We start from the raw sequence: 16,517 nt of genomic DNA, 5'->3' as shown, positions 1-16,517 counted from the left end.
TTATCCACTGATAACTTCACACGACTAGTTGAATGTACAAAGTTATCGACTGATAACTTCGCACAAGCGCTTCGTGCCACATGACCTAACACAGTACTCGAGGAGTGCTGGACTACGTCATCAAGAATTTTGCAATTACAACTAAATTAAATATAACATACAAACTAAACTATAATTAATCTAACAATATACATACAAGCATAAAAACAAACTATTAAATTTTAGCATTTAAGAACATACAAACTAACTAATCAATTTTATAATTAATTTTAACATACAAACTAATTCACTAAAAAAGTTTAATACAATTATATGAAACATTAAATACTAAATCATACAAAAACTTAACTAAAAGATAGATTAAACACATACCTCACCAAAAATGCAATTATCTTTCACAACAAATGCAACACTACCCTTCTTTCACCAAAAAAATAAATCATTGTCAAATATTAGCTCAGCATCAATCTAAATTCAGATTTCACAACCAAACCAGTAAATTAAAAAAAACCACAACATTAACTAATTACCACTAAAATCAGATTTCACAACCAAACCAATTTATGCAAAATCCACAACAAGTGCAAATTGTCCAATCCTACAAATGCAAAATCCACAATATTAGAAAACATAAAAAACAGAAAATAACAAAACTTAATTAAAAAAACAGAAATTGAAAAAAAAAAAAAAAAAACAAAAATTACCTTGTTTGGTTTCGGTGAGCAGGGTTCGGGTGGGGGGTGGGTTTCGGGGGGGGGGGGGGGGGTGGGTTTCGGTGAGCTGGGATGGTGGGGGGGTGGGTTTCAGTGGGAGGGTGGTTTTCAGGGGAGGGAGGGTGGGGGGTGGTTTTCGGGGGAGGGTGGGTTTGGGGGGGGGGGTGGGTATCCGATAGGGGGGTGGGTTTTTAGGAGGAGGGAGGAGGAGGGGGTGGGTTTCGGGGGGTGGGTTGCCGATGGGGGGGGGGGTGGGCTTTCGGGAGCAGGGAGGAGGAGGGGGGTTTTGGGTTTCGGGGGAAGGAGGAGGGAGGAGCAGCAGCCGAGATCAGGGAGGAGGCAGAGCTGAGAGGGAGGAGGCGCGGTGAGAGCTGAGAGGGAGTGAGTGAGTGAATAAAGGTGAAGTGAACCCAGAACTGGGTTAAATTGAACGACTTCGGGCGACGAACATGATTCCGTCGCCCAAAGCATCTTTAGGCGAGAAATTAATTATTTCGTCGCCCAAAGATCCTTTGGGTGACGGAATAATGTTTGTCGCCCAAAGTCATTGACTTTAGGGCACCGTTTCATCCCGCCATAATTTCAGACTTTGGGTGACGAACAATTCGTCGCCCAAAGATATATTTCGTCGCCCAAAGTTGATTTTTGGTATGAACCATGATCGTTCATACGTTCGAGCTCCAGTACCAAACTTCTAGATCTCCAATTGACCTAATATTTTAGAGGAATGATCTTTGAGTGACAAACTAATAAATGAATGGTTTAGATCGTTAAAAACACAATCGACATATAAGGTTCTACATATAAATCAGTGGATTTTACACTTAAATAATAAAATTATATTAACTATTTCGTTCAAACCTTGTCGATTCAATAATTGTGAAGACAATAACGTCATTACAATAATCACAGTCGTTCATCATCTATGTTCATACGCAAAGATCATCCCTGCAAAAAATCCGCTCAATCAGAGTTCATCTAGCCGTTCGATTATGATTATAAAAACCATGATCTTTCATACACACTAAATGCTAAACCTAATTTCTACTTCTCCGATTGAGATAATTTTTTGTATGGATGATCTTTGAGTGGGGGACTAGCCAATGATCGGTTCGGATCGTTAAAAACATAATATAAATCAGCTTCTACATATAAATACACTTGAAGAGTATAATTCTATTAACTTTTTCATAGAAATTTTGGCGATTCAACAGTTTGTGAAGACTAAAATGTGATTTCAACGATCGGAACCGTTCATTCTATTCGTTTATACTGGAAGATCATCCCTGCAAAAAATCGGCTAAATCGGAATTCATCTCATACGTCGATTCGTATTAGAAAATTCACAATCGTTCATAAGTTCAACCAGCGTTACCTAACTTCTACATCTCCGATTGAGCTAATTTTTTGCATGGATGATCCTTGAGTGGGGAATTAAAAAATGAATGGTTATGATCTTTGGAAATACAATCGTATCGTATGCTATTACATATATAAAATTGTAAACAAAAAAGTATTCTTACTTTGGGCGAGGAACTACAAATTTCGTCGCCCAAAGTGATCTTGGGCGAGGAAATTATAAATTCGTCGCCCAAAACCCCTTTGGGCGCCGAAATGTGAAGTTCCTCGCCCAAACCATTATTACAGGACGATCATTCCTACATTCGAGCTCCGATACCAAATGTTTACATTTCCAATTGACCTAATTTTCTGCAAGATTAATATTTGAGTGAGAAACTAATAAATGAACGGTTCGGATCATTGAAAACACGATCAACATATGAGGTTGTACATATACATGAACGGTTTTTGCACTTGAAGAATAAAATTCTATTAACTCTTTCGTTAAAACATTGTAGCTTCAATAATTGTGAAGACCACAACGTGATTATCACGATCAGAGTCATTCATCATATATGTTCAAACTCAAAGATCAACCCTGGAAAAAATCGGCTCAATCGGAGTTCATCTACCCGTTCGATTATTATTATAAGAATCAAGATCGTTCATACATCCTCAATGCCAAACCTAACTTCTACATCTCCAATTGAGACAATTTTTTGTATGGATGATCTTTGAGTGGGGCACTAAGGAACGATCGGTTCGGATCGTTAAAAACAGAATACGAAAGTGATCTTCTACATACAAATACACTTGAAGAGTATAATTCTATAGTTTTTTCGTTGAAACTTTGTCGATTCAAGAATTGTGAAGACTATACTATAATTTCAACGATCGGAGCCGTTCATTTTATTCGTTTATACTCAAACATCATTCCTGCAAAAAATCGCCCAAATCAGAATTCATCTACTCCATTGATTAGTATTAGCAATTTTTTGATCGTTCATACATTCCAGCATCGTTACATAACTTTTACATCTCCAATAATCCTAATTTTTTGCAATGCTGATCTTTCAATGAGGAATTAAAAATTGAACGGTTCGGATCGTTGGAAACACGATCGCATTGTATGATTAACATACATATAATTGTACCCAAAAAAAAAGGGAATGACTCTTTGGGCGACACTTTGGGCGACGAAATATTTTGTCACCCAAAGTATGTTTGGGCGACAAATTTACGTTTTCCTCGCCCAAAGACACTTTGGGCGACGAACATGTGTATTCCTCGCCCAATGTATTTTTCAATTAATTTTTTGTCGCGTGAGTTGAGGCGACGAGATCTGTTCGTCGCCCCCAAGTAACTTTAGGCGAGGAACGTGTTATTCGTCGCCCAAAGGACGTTTGGGCGACGGACATGTTCGTCGCTCAAACCTGTATGACATTGAGCGACAAATGTTCTTGTTCGTCGCCCCAAATTACTTTGAGCGACGAATATATGTTCGTCGCCTAAATATGTTTTTCTTGTGGTGTGACATCCAAATGGATTTCCGATTAAGATATACCTCACCTCACTTTCATTTTGGAATAATTGGTGGATTAGAATAATAGGGTGAAGTTGAAATTGGATTTGGAAAGAAATCGAAGAGAAATAGGGTTTTATCTATTTTAGATAATTAATCGAATAACTGAGTGAGAACAAACGAGAAAAAAGGTGTTTAATTAACTAGACAACACATCTAGCCTAATTAAAACATTTCGGAGAGTTTAGACGTAACACATGTTGAGGGTTTACATTTAGATATTGTTGTACGCGACCATTATTGAAACTATCGATAATCATGCCTATTCGGATAATGGACGCCTCGGTGTATATGCCAAGGGTATTGTGAAAATATAAGAGTTTAAGTGAGACGATTGGGCCACTCGTGTCCTTTCTAAGTATTTGGGATAAATCTAACTAAGGGATTTGATTGTATAGGTGGCATCGCTTATCACAAGGCTTGAGGCGATCTCGAGAAATGATTGAATATAGCTCGGCTAAATCATTGAGTTGGACTTTTGTTTTCAAATGATTTGATGATTTTAATTATTTAGCATTTTATTCATGATCATGATTAAATGTTTTATAAGATTTGATTTGGCATTATTATCAAAATAATTAAATTGGAGTCTCTTGGGAATTTCATGATTATCTACGAAATTGTTTATGGAAAATGTTCATGGAAAAAGAGTAATGAGTTAGGAATATGGTTTTGGCTTTAAAGTTTTGAGAAGTATTTTTAAGGAAATCATGCAATAGTATTTCATGGTTTTATTTCGATTGTAGGTTTCTATGCATTTAAATTGTTTTAATCAAGTGTTTAACATTTTATTCGAATTATATTTACATCATATTTCATTTATAAGTTTGGCATGACATAAAAGTTTTTGGGGCATGAGTATTGGAAATTATTTCATTGGAATTGAGCATCTTCAAGTTTTAATAAATCAAGTGTTGACACTACTAGGAAATACCCCATTAGATATCAGTGGAACACTGATGTCTATTAAGTTTGCGACCGATAAGGGCAGACGTGATATCTAATGTACCATATTTTCAATATCAGTTTTGAGCCGATGTCTATATCAAATTAGACATCCTATTTGTTAAATATCCGATATTGTTAATAAATAATATATATCGATTTTTCAAGTTTCCGCTATCTAAATGAACGAATTCCGATGTGTAATATACTTTTAATATCATTATTTTTTCAAGAACTGACATTAAAAGGTATATTAAATATCTGTTTGGTTCTATTTTTCGATATTATAAACTCATCAAAAGCTATATTTGGTAGGTTGTTACATCACTTTTTTTATCAAAGCGATATATAATATTTTTAACACATCGAATTTGTAACTAAAATCGATATATATGTACACATTAGATATCTGTTTGTTCGTTGTTTTAGATATTATAAGTCTCTTAAATATCAGGTTTGAGTTACAATGTGATATAAAAATAACATTAGATATCGGTATTATTTGTTATTTCAATGTATATACCTGTATAAATATCAGATTTAATAGACATTAGATATCAGTGTTTAACTGATATTGTAAATGTTTTTTAATTAAAAAAATAAAATAAAATGGGTTGTTAGATATCAATTTTTCCTGCCAAATATTTGATATAAAAGTTCCAACATGCAACATCCAATTTGTGCAATTTAAATGCTTCCATAAATTTCATCCAACATTCTCATACATTTCCAACATCCAATTTCCAGAGAAATTGTAGAGAGGGAATCTTAGCATTTCTCATGTGCATCACTTACACTTACAGTAATTTAATATAAAGCACCACAAAACTGAAACAGAAGCATCAATAGAGAATAAAAATATTTATACTTGTATTAGAATTTGAAGCAATACATATTCTAAGGGTAAGCAAACCAAGATATATGATTCACCATAACGATTAACATGACATATGCTTTTTTCTGTTTTACATAGTTTACCCACTAACTAGGGAAAGCCAATGTATCATGTTTCACTACTAATTTATAACGCAAATCACACTTTTGAAGTAATTGGTGAGAAAGGCTTTATCTTCTCCAGCAACTTTTCAGCTTCAAGAAATCCAAATGATCCCACAGACATATATTTTATATATTTCCATCTGTTCAAGTGTAATTAGGTATGTCACTTCAATGAACAAGTTGAGGTAAGAGAAATCTCAGGCATATCGTAAACCCCAAAATAGCTTACCTGAGTATGTAGGGTAGTGCCAAACAATGAAGGTGCAAATGGTTAACAGAATTAAATGGAGGCTGATGAAAGCCAAATCTGTCAAAAGGACATAATAACATCACACTCAAAACTCTTTCATAACCAAATTCATCTGCAGAACCTTAGTTCAAAGTAAGTAAAAACCAAGTAATGATTATTTTGACCTAATTGTTTTTCAGATGAATACTGCATGCATGCCTACTCTAATTCAAGTTCATTTATTCAATTTTTTGTGTGTAATCATTTTAGGTTCACAAGTATAAGTGGATATATAGGAATCAAAATCTGCTGAATACCTCATGTATTGATCTTCTACTTCCTAGGTCTCTTCAAATCATTACAGAAAGACATCTTCCATAGAAGATGTAAAGGACAAATTGGTCAATGTATAGCCCAAATTACAGAAATTATGAACATTCACATTCTTAACCAGCCCATCTTTGCATTAAGCAATATGGGTGACATGTTAGTAGGACAGACAGAATATAAATATTGAAACTAATCTAGTGTTTTTTATTCTTTGACAGTCAACAATCCAGTGTTCACCACCAAGGCACAATTTCACATCCATCGTTTCCATGGTACATAATAAGCATTCAAATGGCTTAAAGAAACAAGAGGGACGGGCTATGAAGCAAATGTTGGTGCAATCGGTGCCACAAGAATTCAAGAATAGTAGCATAATAACTGAATCAAGTTGTAATACAAATTTACATAATTTCCAGCAGAGGCAACCGGTGCCACAAGAATTCAAGAATAGTAGCATAATAACTGAATCAAGTTGTAATACAAATTTACATAATTTCCAGCAGAGGCAACGCTAGAGGAAACAACCTAAGAGAATAGCTTCTGACAATCAATCTAACTGTGCACAATTGCACACCCAAAAATCAATCTAATTGTGCATAATTGCATATCAGAAAATAATACAAAGATAAAAGCTTTCAAGAACAGGGCAATACCTGTACTGATGGCATTGAGATGCATCTCGTTGTAATAGAGTTTTCCCCACTTCTAACATGTGACATACTGAACAACAATGAAAAACAATGGGGTGTAAGATTAATACATATAATGATGAAAAAACAAAGAAAAAAGTCCCACATTGGTTGAACCATGAATCATTTAAGCTTGAGCAACATTTAGATTACCCAAAGAGTAGTCTTGAGGTGTTCTTTGAAGATCCTTCACAGTTGGGATGTGATCCACAGGAATAACCAAGTAATGCCTACAAGAATCAAGATTGTTATTTTAAATTGAAAATGGTAACACTGATGAATGGGATTGGGGGGAGTCATTCAATACCTTGCAGCAGCGGGTCTGATATATATCAATATTAAATTAAAATGTATATTTAACTAACCTAAAATCAACCTAAAATCAATATTAAATTATCCACCTATTTCCCTTTAACATCTTACAAAACCTAAAATCAATATTAAATTAAAATGTATATTTAACTAACAATTACTGCAAGAATCCGAATTAAATACCTTATGAAGGAAAATTAGCTATATTTAACTACTAATGAAGGAAAGAAACATCTCCAATCACACAAAGTACTAACATTATAACAAATTTGAACCATTGTAAATTTGTATAGATTATTAAGAAAGGAGAATAGGAAAAAAGAAAGAAGCATCAACTGACAATGACTGCAAGCATCCATACAATGATAAAAAAATGAAGTTCTTAACTAACAATTACTGCAAGCATCCGAATTAAATACCTTATGAAGGAAAATCAGCTATATTTAACTACTTAATGAAGGAAAGAAACATCTCCAATCACACAAAGTACTAACATTATAACGAATTTGAACAAGTGTAAATTTCAGTAACTACAGTAAACAACTTTAGTTTACAGTAACTACTGTTGTTTATCCCATCCAAATAAACAATAGTAACTACTTGGTTCAAGTATAAGAAACTCTTTACCAGTAAAAACAAATTAAGCACAATGGCTAATTTCAGTCAATCCCCATCCATAGGTACATGTTATAGCAGAATAGTTCTCCAACGTAAATACTAAAAAGAACCAACAAAAACCTAGTACTCATAAAGTTCCCCCCCTCCCCCCAAAAGAAATAGAGACGATTATCAAACTTGTTATAGCAATAGTTTACTGCAATATCATATTCAAAAGCTAGCCTAGACAAAACCCCGTCTTAGCAAACTCAACCACTAAACCAATAAGACCAAGTGAATCAGTTGTCTATTACTAGTTTTTATAAAAGTTGCAGAAAAGTAGTAAACGTCTAAAAACTTAAATAAATCCAAAAAAAGAAATAGCTAATAAAGCTCAAAGAAGCAACAAACTATTTCTCTTCTATATGGGTGTCTCGGTTTCAAGTATTGGATACTCTAAATTGAAGCCTAGACATAGTCTTGAAATTAAATAGTATGTTCTTGAAGAGCATTTGTTATTTATATACAAAATAGCTAAAATCCATTCACAAAAATAGCACAAACAAGCAGGGAAAACAATGAGCAACGTACTTTAAAGAAAGTAAATTTCCTTATAATTAGTATTAATTCATGGGTTAAAAGATTATATAGAAATAAGTTAAGTACTTTAAAGAAAGTAACTTTCCTTATAATTAGTATTAATTCATGGGTTAAAAGATTATATTGAAAATAATAGCAGAAATAGCTTTGTCCTCGTAAGAAATCCTACTCTCAACCAAACTGTAAAAGCTAATAGCTGACAGTCAGCTACCCTAGTGTTTTAAAATGACAAAATTACGCTAAACACCACAGAAAACCAATCTTATTCAAGCATTTTCTTAATTGCAGATCAGCAAATCAGTGTTACAGAGAAGCAAAGCCATCATCTCCTGTTTAGCCTGCCTATAAAGAATCTACCAATAAAAGAGATAGAGAAAGTATTCAACACAAGAAGTAAAGGATATTGACAATGCTGAAAAGGATGGGAAAGCCACAGCCGGATAGAATATTTTTTGTTTTCATATGTATCTGAAGAATGTACATATTCAATTTCTCATCCCAATCAATTCTGCTGATACATATTCCCTTTCCAAACTAAACTTTTGAAGGAACTTAAGGCCAAAAAAAAAAAAAACAGATCATTAGAAGGAGCTTGAAGAAAACAAAAAGGTCAGGGTAAGAAGCTGAAATAGGAGGTACTCCATCCTTGCAGATCATACCTCAGATCAGAGGAATCCTGCCTAAAAGAGAGACATATCTGGGAGTGGTCCATACACAGTCTTCCAAGACAGTGGAATAAGCCACTTATCATTATTGTTGCCTGCACAAAGCCATTAAAAAAGATAAGCATACCTCTAACACGAAAGCATTAAGCAAATCATGGTTCAAGGAAGTAAAATAGATCTAATGGAAACAATTCTTAGGGATCAGCAAAGAGTTAATCAGGATCGTGAATCGCATTTCCTGTCCCTGCCCTGTGAAGAATATGGTTATGCCCTCATCCTCACCACATCCCACCCTGCCACCTATTTTTTTTTTTTTTTCTCCTTTTTCAACATTGGCTAAATGTCTAGAACTTTTGTTAAATAAATATTATCCTAAATGCTCCCAAAACATTGTTAAGCTATGAAGTTGATTTTAAAATATGTGAATTTAGAATAATAATTGATATATTGGATGCCAAATCTATTCCTTTTTAAGAAAAAAAATCCCAAATACAGAACAATATTAATCCAACCAAAGAAATAAATAACTTTTATTAGAATATTCAAATATACATGGTGTGAATGCACAAGGAAATTGGATCATTGCCGACCTTGAAGTACACACACACACACACATACAGTGATATATATATATATATATAGGCCGGTACCTTGTTAAGCCATCCTTTAGAATGAATCCTTGAAATTGATCTCTTAGCCTAGGACCACATAAGACACCAGACATCTGCTCACCTAAGGAACCAAATAATAAAATTAGAGGGAAGTGTGAGAGAAAGAAATAAGATATTTAATACAAAAAAAAAAAACCTAAATAGATACAAATAGATATAAATATAGAGGCAGCTGTACTCTTGTATGCCAAAATAGATGCCACAAACTATCATTATAGCATGAAGGAACTTCCATCCAACCTATGCCCTGGATAAGTCTGAATCATTTTCCAGTAAACCACATGTGAACTTCCTCAAAACAGAAAATTAAATTAAATTAACCAAAACAGAAAACAAAATTAATAAAATCCTAGCAGAAAGAGACAGATGTTACCTTGCAAGCAAATATAAAACTCCAAATTGAAACATACAAATTACTCAAACATTTCACAATAAAACTCACACCAAATCAAACTAATCAAAACCCCGACCAAACAGAGTCTTTAAGCCAAATCGAAATTCATCATGGTAAATTATGAAAACTCAAATTCACAGACAGAGAGAGAGAGAAATACAAAAAGCATGTGAGAGCTCAGAAAGGGAAAGATAGCTGAGAAAGAGAGAGCCGAAACCACCTGCAACCAAAAAATAAATAAAATTTTTCAGAAACTAATAGTAGAGAAAATTTGTCTAAATTCAACCAAAATTCCCAAAAATAATAGAGAAAACCAGGCTTCCGAAGGAAGAGTATAGCAAGCAAACAAGGTGAATAAAAAACACAAAAAGCAAGAGCGAGAGAGAGTACTTGAGAGAGCTCTCGGAGAACAGAGTCGGAGTTGGATGGGTGTTACACAAAAAGCTAGACGATGGATACTAGGCGGTGGGTGTTGGACGATGGGTGATAGATCTCATCGTCGATCATTGGTCCCGAGGTCTCATCGTTGCCTTCCATCGGAGAGAGAAAGTGAAACCCTAGAATTTGGGTGTTTTACAATTTTGGATGAGTGAATCGTGTTTAGGAGGAAGAGAAAAGAGAGAGACATAGAGATCGAGAGATCGAAGGAGAGTTTGGTCGATCTGAGTTTGGTCTCAGTGAGCGAGGGTGAGAGAGAAGGAGCTGAGTTTGGTCTGATGGAGTCTGAGTGAATGTGTCTGCGAGTGAAGAGTTGTCAAGCCTTTAGGAATTTTTGAGAAGCAGGATCGATGAGGTAGAGACCTCATGGATTTTGGTCTGGGGGAATTTGAAGCAAAATCACAGCAACGGTGAGGGCTGCGGGTGAGAGAGAGAGAGAGAGAGAGAGAGAGAGAGAGAGCTCGGGGTGAGAGGGAGTGTTTGAGAGGGGGGGGTATCGGGTCTAACTTAAGTCCAAACATTTAAGTTGTCAAAAAAATTTGTATATTTGATTTTTAGCTGAATTAATTAATATCAGTTCATGGATTAGATATCGGTTATCATAGAATTTTAATTTCTACCCAAAAATTTAGATATCGAATTTGTAAACTTGGTGATATATAAATGTGTTTAGACATCATTTTTAGAAAACTAAAAATCCAAGTGATATAAAAAAATTTGACAATATCGATTTTTTTAAAACCGATATATTTTTAGTGATATCTATTGGGGTATTTCCTAGTAGTGTGAGATGTTTTTAATTAAGATTTTAAAGAATCACGACATATTTTCAAATCTTATTTTATGCATGAATTAATCTTACTAAATAGCATGTCTATGAGATCCATCAAATTTCACATTCAGAGATTTATAAATGAATTTTAAGGGTGTTTACGAAATAAGATTTGATTTCAAATGGCATACTATAGTTATTTTTAAATATGGTTTATTGAGTTATGGAAAGCAGTTTCAAACCGTCACATGAGTACCATCCTCGAGTTGAGATTCAGTTAGGTCTTTGGGACCCAACCATCACGGCACGCACAAAAGCTTTGGGTCGTGTGTTGGGAGCCTCATCCTTTGGGGGCAACTCTGCATGCACGTATGACCAATTATTTGCTCGATCTGCCCGTGCGATGCAATATTCCGCACAAGTGTATGACCAGTTTATATTTTCCATGTTTGTATGATGCAGTATTCTGTACAGGAGTATGACTAGTTTATCCCCGCCCTGCCAGGTGCAATATTCTGCACGGTTGTATGACCAGTTGTCCCTTGGATGCTAGTGTGGTGTGAATTTTCAGATTCAATGATTAAGATATCATATTTATTGAGTAGTTTGATATTTTTCAGTTTGAATAGTTTTGTTGATTTTTCAGTTATTGAAAAATTTAAATATCAGTTTACAACAATAAAGACTTTAAGCATAACATTTTCAGAGTTTGGATTTCTGGTTGAGCATTCAACATATGACTTATCATTGAGTATGATATTTCTCAGAGTTGCATTTACAGTTGAGTGATTTATTTACAAACAACCTAAGAGAATTTATTAATTCATGGTTGCATTACATGATACCTTACAGAGTCTAAATGTTCAGCTGGGTGAAATATTTACATGATGCATATAATGAATGTATTTATTCATTTTGCATTTTCTTAGAACTCTTTATAATTCAGATCTATGAGTTTCCTTATGCATCAGGTTGATTTACAATTTTGAGGTGATTTTCGAAAGTTAATTATGAAACGGTTTTAAAACTGGGTGTTTTCAAAGGAGAATGAGTTGTTTTATAAAAGAACTTTTAAAGGAAAATGTTTTAAAGTTTATTTTTGTCCACTCACATTTTGGTTTTAATTAATGTGGTTTCCTCCCAGGTATTAGAGATCGTTGAGATCGGATTTAACTACGTTGAAGCATTTGAGTTTCTCATCTCTAACTTACTGCTATTTTGGGATCAAGGTTTCCCTTATAATTGTATTAATTAATAAGATATGATTGTTAATCATTATTAGTTATGTAATTAGATCACAATATTACATATATAATAATACTAATTTAAATCCAATTATATATAGAGATAATTAAGCTTAGATCTTTTAGAAAAACAGTTTTTAAATGAAGATCGAGAGTATTTTAAAATTTATAAGAAAATTCTTTTAATTCATAATAAAATCATTTAATTTATAAGAATTTTTTTTAATTCATAATAAAATCCTTTTAATTTATAAGAAAATCATTTTAATTCATAATAAAGTCATTCCCCGATTTGAACGGTATTTCCGTTGATTTGAAGAGTATTTTCCCTCTTAGGATGTAGAGTGGGCTTTGTAGAGGCTTTATGTTAGGTTTTAACTCCGAGATTTTGGATTCCTAACTCACTACCGGTCTTAGTCTAAGAAAAACTCATAAAATGAACTGAATTCTAGGTCTCCCTTATATATAAAATATCATTGGAAAATATATTATCGTTGGATTCATCATTTCGATCCTAGCTAGGTTAAAAAGTCTTTATTTTTAGATCCTTTATTCTTAGATATTGTTCGTATGACTAATCATCTCGGCATAACGACAAGTCACACAAGGCCTAACACCATGCTGTTTGGGCCTAGACCCAAAAGACTAAGCTCTTCCTGGGCTCCTAGCCCATGATCTACTAGGCTCCGGCCCCCTGGGCCCCGGCCTCCCAAGCTCAAGCCTCCCGGGCTCCCGACCCGTGTCAACTCACTCGGATCCTCGAGACCGGTGCCACGTGGCGCTTCTACAGTGCAAGTCACCACAAAGGACACGTGTCGTCACCGGATTGGTTGACACTCTTCCAAAGGTACTATAAAAGAGGTACCTTCTTGTCACAAAAGGACAACTGAAATCATTATTATACTATTCACTCACTCTGCTCTCAGATCTCTCTGAACACTGACTTGAGCGTCGGAGGAGCTTTGGCTGGCACCACACCGGTGCCCTTCCCGCTCACTTTTGTGTACACACCGGTGCCCTTCCCGCTCACTTTTGTGTACACACCGGTGCCCTTCCCGCTCACTTTTGTGTACCTGTGCAGGGTGCTTTGGATATCAGTCTCTCTCATTACTCACCAGTCGGACCCAGCCACCCGTTCCTGCCCCACTTCGACGTGTCATCCACTCAGTGGTGGGTCAACGGGCCTACGTGGCTCGACTCGACATTGACTGCTTTACCATTTTTGAGCATCAACAGTTTGGCGCCGTCTGTGGGAAAGTTACAACTTTTCCCCATTGAATTCTCTACCCTCAGTTGAGGTGCAAAAAACCTTCCGAGCTTCCGAGCTTCCTAGCTTCCGACCTTCCGACCTTCCGACCCCTGCAATGTCTGACGGAGGTCCTATTCTCGACCAAGTCAACAACACCCCGGTGGGTGACAAGCGAGGCAAGAAGACTGCCGAATCTGATCGGGAGGAGTACATCCAGCGATTGGAGGCTTAGCTCCAACGAACCCAGGAACAGCTCGACCTCCAAAAAGGTGCAACACAGCTGTATGAGCGACTCCTCCGCGACAAGGAAGAACACATCACTCCCCGGAGTGGTGAAAAGAGGAACCCTCATGATAAGGACGAACACACCACTCTCCGGAGTGGTGAGAGGAGGGACCCCCCCCCGAAGGGACCAAAATGTTCCGCGCCAATTGGATGCAGGGCAAGGTAGCCATCCACCCCCAGGTTTCCAAAAGAGACTTGTCCACCCAGTCAGCCGGGCTCGATCTGGCGAGCATCCTACCCGCTCTGAAGAGTTCCACATTTATCGGGACTGTCGTCATCTGCTCGACGACAACCGCTCTCGGCGAGAAGAGCAGCGGACGAACCGGGGTGAATCCAACCCACGTTCTCAAGACTTGGAGGAAGAGCAGGCTCCTCGTCCCAAGCGACGACGGGGAGAAGAGCAGGTTTTCTCGGCTGGGCACCGCGCATAAGATGACACTTTCACAAGTGAGCAAGTCGCTGACTCCGGTAACAGCGGATCCCTTCCACCAGACCAACTCCAACAACTCCTCATGGACATCAGCGAACGCCTGAGGAGAGTGGAGGGGGGAAGTCATGGTGGGCACCCATCTTTAGAAACAAGGGAGCTGCCCGGACCTTTCACAGCTCGCATCCTATCCACTCCTCCGGTTGGCGACGTCCGACCTCCCAAAATCACTCCATACACAGGGAAGGAAGACCCATATGACCACCTCATGAGTTTCCGATCTGCTCTGGAATCTAAAGGTGCTGATGACATTACGAAATGTCGAATCTTCCCTTCCACCCTCTCTGGCAGTGCAAGGGACTGGTTCTACCAACTTCCTCCGGGCTCGGTTGATTGTTTCAACGAGCTCCGAGAGCTCTTCCTAGACCAGTATATCATCTAGACCGATAGAATCTACACCACGGATGACCTGACTTGAGTCCGACAGGGCAGCAGGGAATCCCTCCGGGAATATATCACTCGATTTCAGCTAGAACGATCCCGGTGTCGCGACTGTGATGAGAAGGTAGCCTTCGCTGCTTTCAAGGGTGGTCTCATAGAGGGGGACTTCTTATTTGAACTCAACCGCCGCAATCCGCGCACCTACAAAGAACTTATGCAAGAGGCCATTACCTATGCTACTGCGGAATTCAAAATATATGGGAAGAAGCCGCCCACCACGGATCGCCCAAGTACCGACCAGGCCATCATAGTGCCACCCCAGCCCAAGCCCTACTCGGGTAACCAGCATGGGGGGTCCGGGAAAAAGTTCAATAAATTCACCAAGAAGCAATTTGGTGATGGTAGATGTGGAGGACAACGAAGGGAGGAAACTTATCAGACATCCTACGCCTCCAGGTTCAAAGTCTATACAATTCTCACTGTTACTTATACAGAATTGTATCCTCAGATCAAAGACATACTTCCTAAGCTCCCACCCCGCCCACCACAAACACGGTACCGGGCCAACAAGAACTTCTTTTGCCTTTATCATAATGACCATGGCCATGACACCGAGGCATGCAGAGCCTTTAAGGAGGCAATAGAAACTTTGGTACAGGAAGGAAAATTGGATGGCTTTATAGACAATGAGGCCACCAATAAGGCCAAGGCCGAAGGACAACGAAGGGGGCGGGTCAATACCATCTGTGGGGGCCCGACCCTCGCTGGCAACTCCAACAGGGCTAGGAAGGAATACGCCCGAAGTGCTCAGCAATGCTCCGGCGTTATGGCTGTAGACTTCCACCGTGGAAAAAAGACTCCTAAGCTCGGGTGGTCGCCCATTTCCTTTGCTGAGGAAGAGGAACGTGATTTGATCTTCCCACACGATGACCCCTTGGTCATTGAAGCCACCATAGCTAATTTTGATGTGGCTCGGATCCTTGTCGATTGTGGTAGCTCCGTCAACATCCTCTTCGCCTCCGCCTTCACAGCTCTTGGGATTGACCAAGAGAGGCTTGACCGGTCGGTCGCTCCTTTACTTAGCTTTTCGGGCGATATGGTCACCCCTCTTGGCGGGATCTACCTTCCACTCACCCTTTGGAGGTATCCTTCGTCCGCTACCACAACCACTCAGTTTTTGGTGGTCGACTGCCCCACAGCGTACAACGTCATCCTAGGACGACCAGCCCTTAACCAACTGAAGGTTATGATTTCCACTCACTTGCTTTTGATCAAGTTCCCGACCCCATGTGGCACGGGGGTAGTCAAAGGCAACCAGGTGTCAGCCAGGTCCTGCTATACGACTTCCGTCAAGAAGAAGAAAGAGGCCATGCCCTCTATGGCTGTTTCTGTCTCCCCCACCTGCCCTACCCTGGATCCTCCCGAAGATCCTCGTGATTCATCTTTCAGAGCTATTGCCCAACCAGATGACCATCATGTGGAAGAAGTTCTCATCTCACCTGCCTACCCGGACCGCAAGGTACGGGTCGGAACCCAGCTTAGTACTGCTCTCCGAGACGATCGAACTCATCAACTTCCTTCGTACCAATGCTGA

At 37.9% G+C, this 16,517-nt stretch overlaps 2 protein-coding genes across 2 annotated transcripts; one reads left to right on the top strand and one right to left on the bottom strand.

The window, feature by feature from the left end:
• Positions 1 to 5,614: 5,614 nt before the first annotated feature.
• On the bottom strand, positions 5,615 to 14,484 carry LOC147299345 (bifunctional adenosine 5'-phosphosulfate phosphorylase/adenylylsulfatase HINT4-like). Its single transcript, XM_086230204.1, has 6 exons — positions 14,294 to 14,484; positions 7,136 to 7,150; positions 6,982 to 7,058; positions 6,793 to 6,859; positions 5,810 to 5,887; positions 5,615 to 5,720 (listed from the first exon to the last, which is right to left on the bottom strand). The coding sequence occupies exons 1-6, from the start codon at positions 14,482 to 14,484 to the stop codon at positions 5,615 to 5,617; spliced, it is 534 nt and encodes a 177-aa protein (XP_086086330.1).
• Positions 14,485 to 14,567: 83 nt separating this feature from the next.
• On the top strand, positions 14,568 to 16,517 carry LOC147299344 (uncharacterized). Its single transcript, XM_086230193.1, has 2 exons — positions 14,568 to 14,870; positions 14,970 to 16,517. The coding sequence occupies exons 1-2, from the start codon at positions 14,568 to 14,570 to the stop codon at positions 16,515 to 16,517; spliced, it is 1,851 nt and encodes a 616-aa protein (XP_086086319.1).

Source organism: Dryas octopetala, chromosome 1, assembly GCF_963921425.1.
Source record: "Dryas octopetala chromosome 1, drDryOcto1.1, whole genome shotgun sequence".
Lineage (NCBI taxonomy): Eukaryota > Viridiplantae > Streptophyta > Magnoliopsida > Rosales > Rosaceae > Dryas > Dryas octopetala.
The sequence above is the reverse complement of the archived record's forward strand: the minus strand, read 5'-3'. Positions and strand labels throughout refer to the sequence as shown.

What these genes read in the sequence shown, in the direction of transcription:
- LOC147299345 (XM_086230204.1), bottom strand. Translation starts at nt 14,484, where the DNA reads ATGCGCGGTGCCCAGCCGAGAAAACCTGCTCTTCTCCCCGTCGTCGCT. An exon ending in TCTCAATGCCATCAGTACAG is followed by an intron (nt 5,888 to 6,792) that starts GTATTGCCCTGT and finishes TCCTTTTGACAG; the next exon opens with ATTTGGCTTTCATCAGCCTC. An exon ending in GCACTACCCTACATACTCAG is followed by an intron (nt 5,721 to 5,809) that starts GTAAGCTATTTT and finishes ACACTTGAACAG; the next exon opens with ATGGAAATATATAAAATATA.
- LOC147299344 (XM_086230193.1), top strand. Translation starts at nt 14,568, where the DNA reads ATGGACATCAGCGAACGCCTGAGGAGAGTGGAGGGGGGAAGTCATGGT. An exon ending in ACCAACTTCCTCCGGGCTCG is followed by an intron (nt 14,871 to 14,969) that starts GTTGATTGTTTC and finishes TGAGTCCGACAG; the next exon opens with GGCAGCAGGGAATCCCTCCG.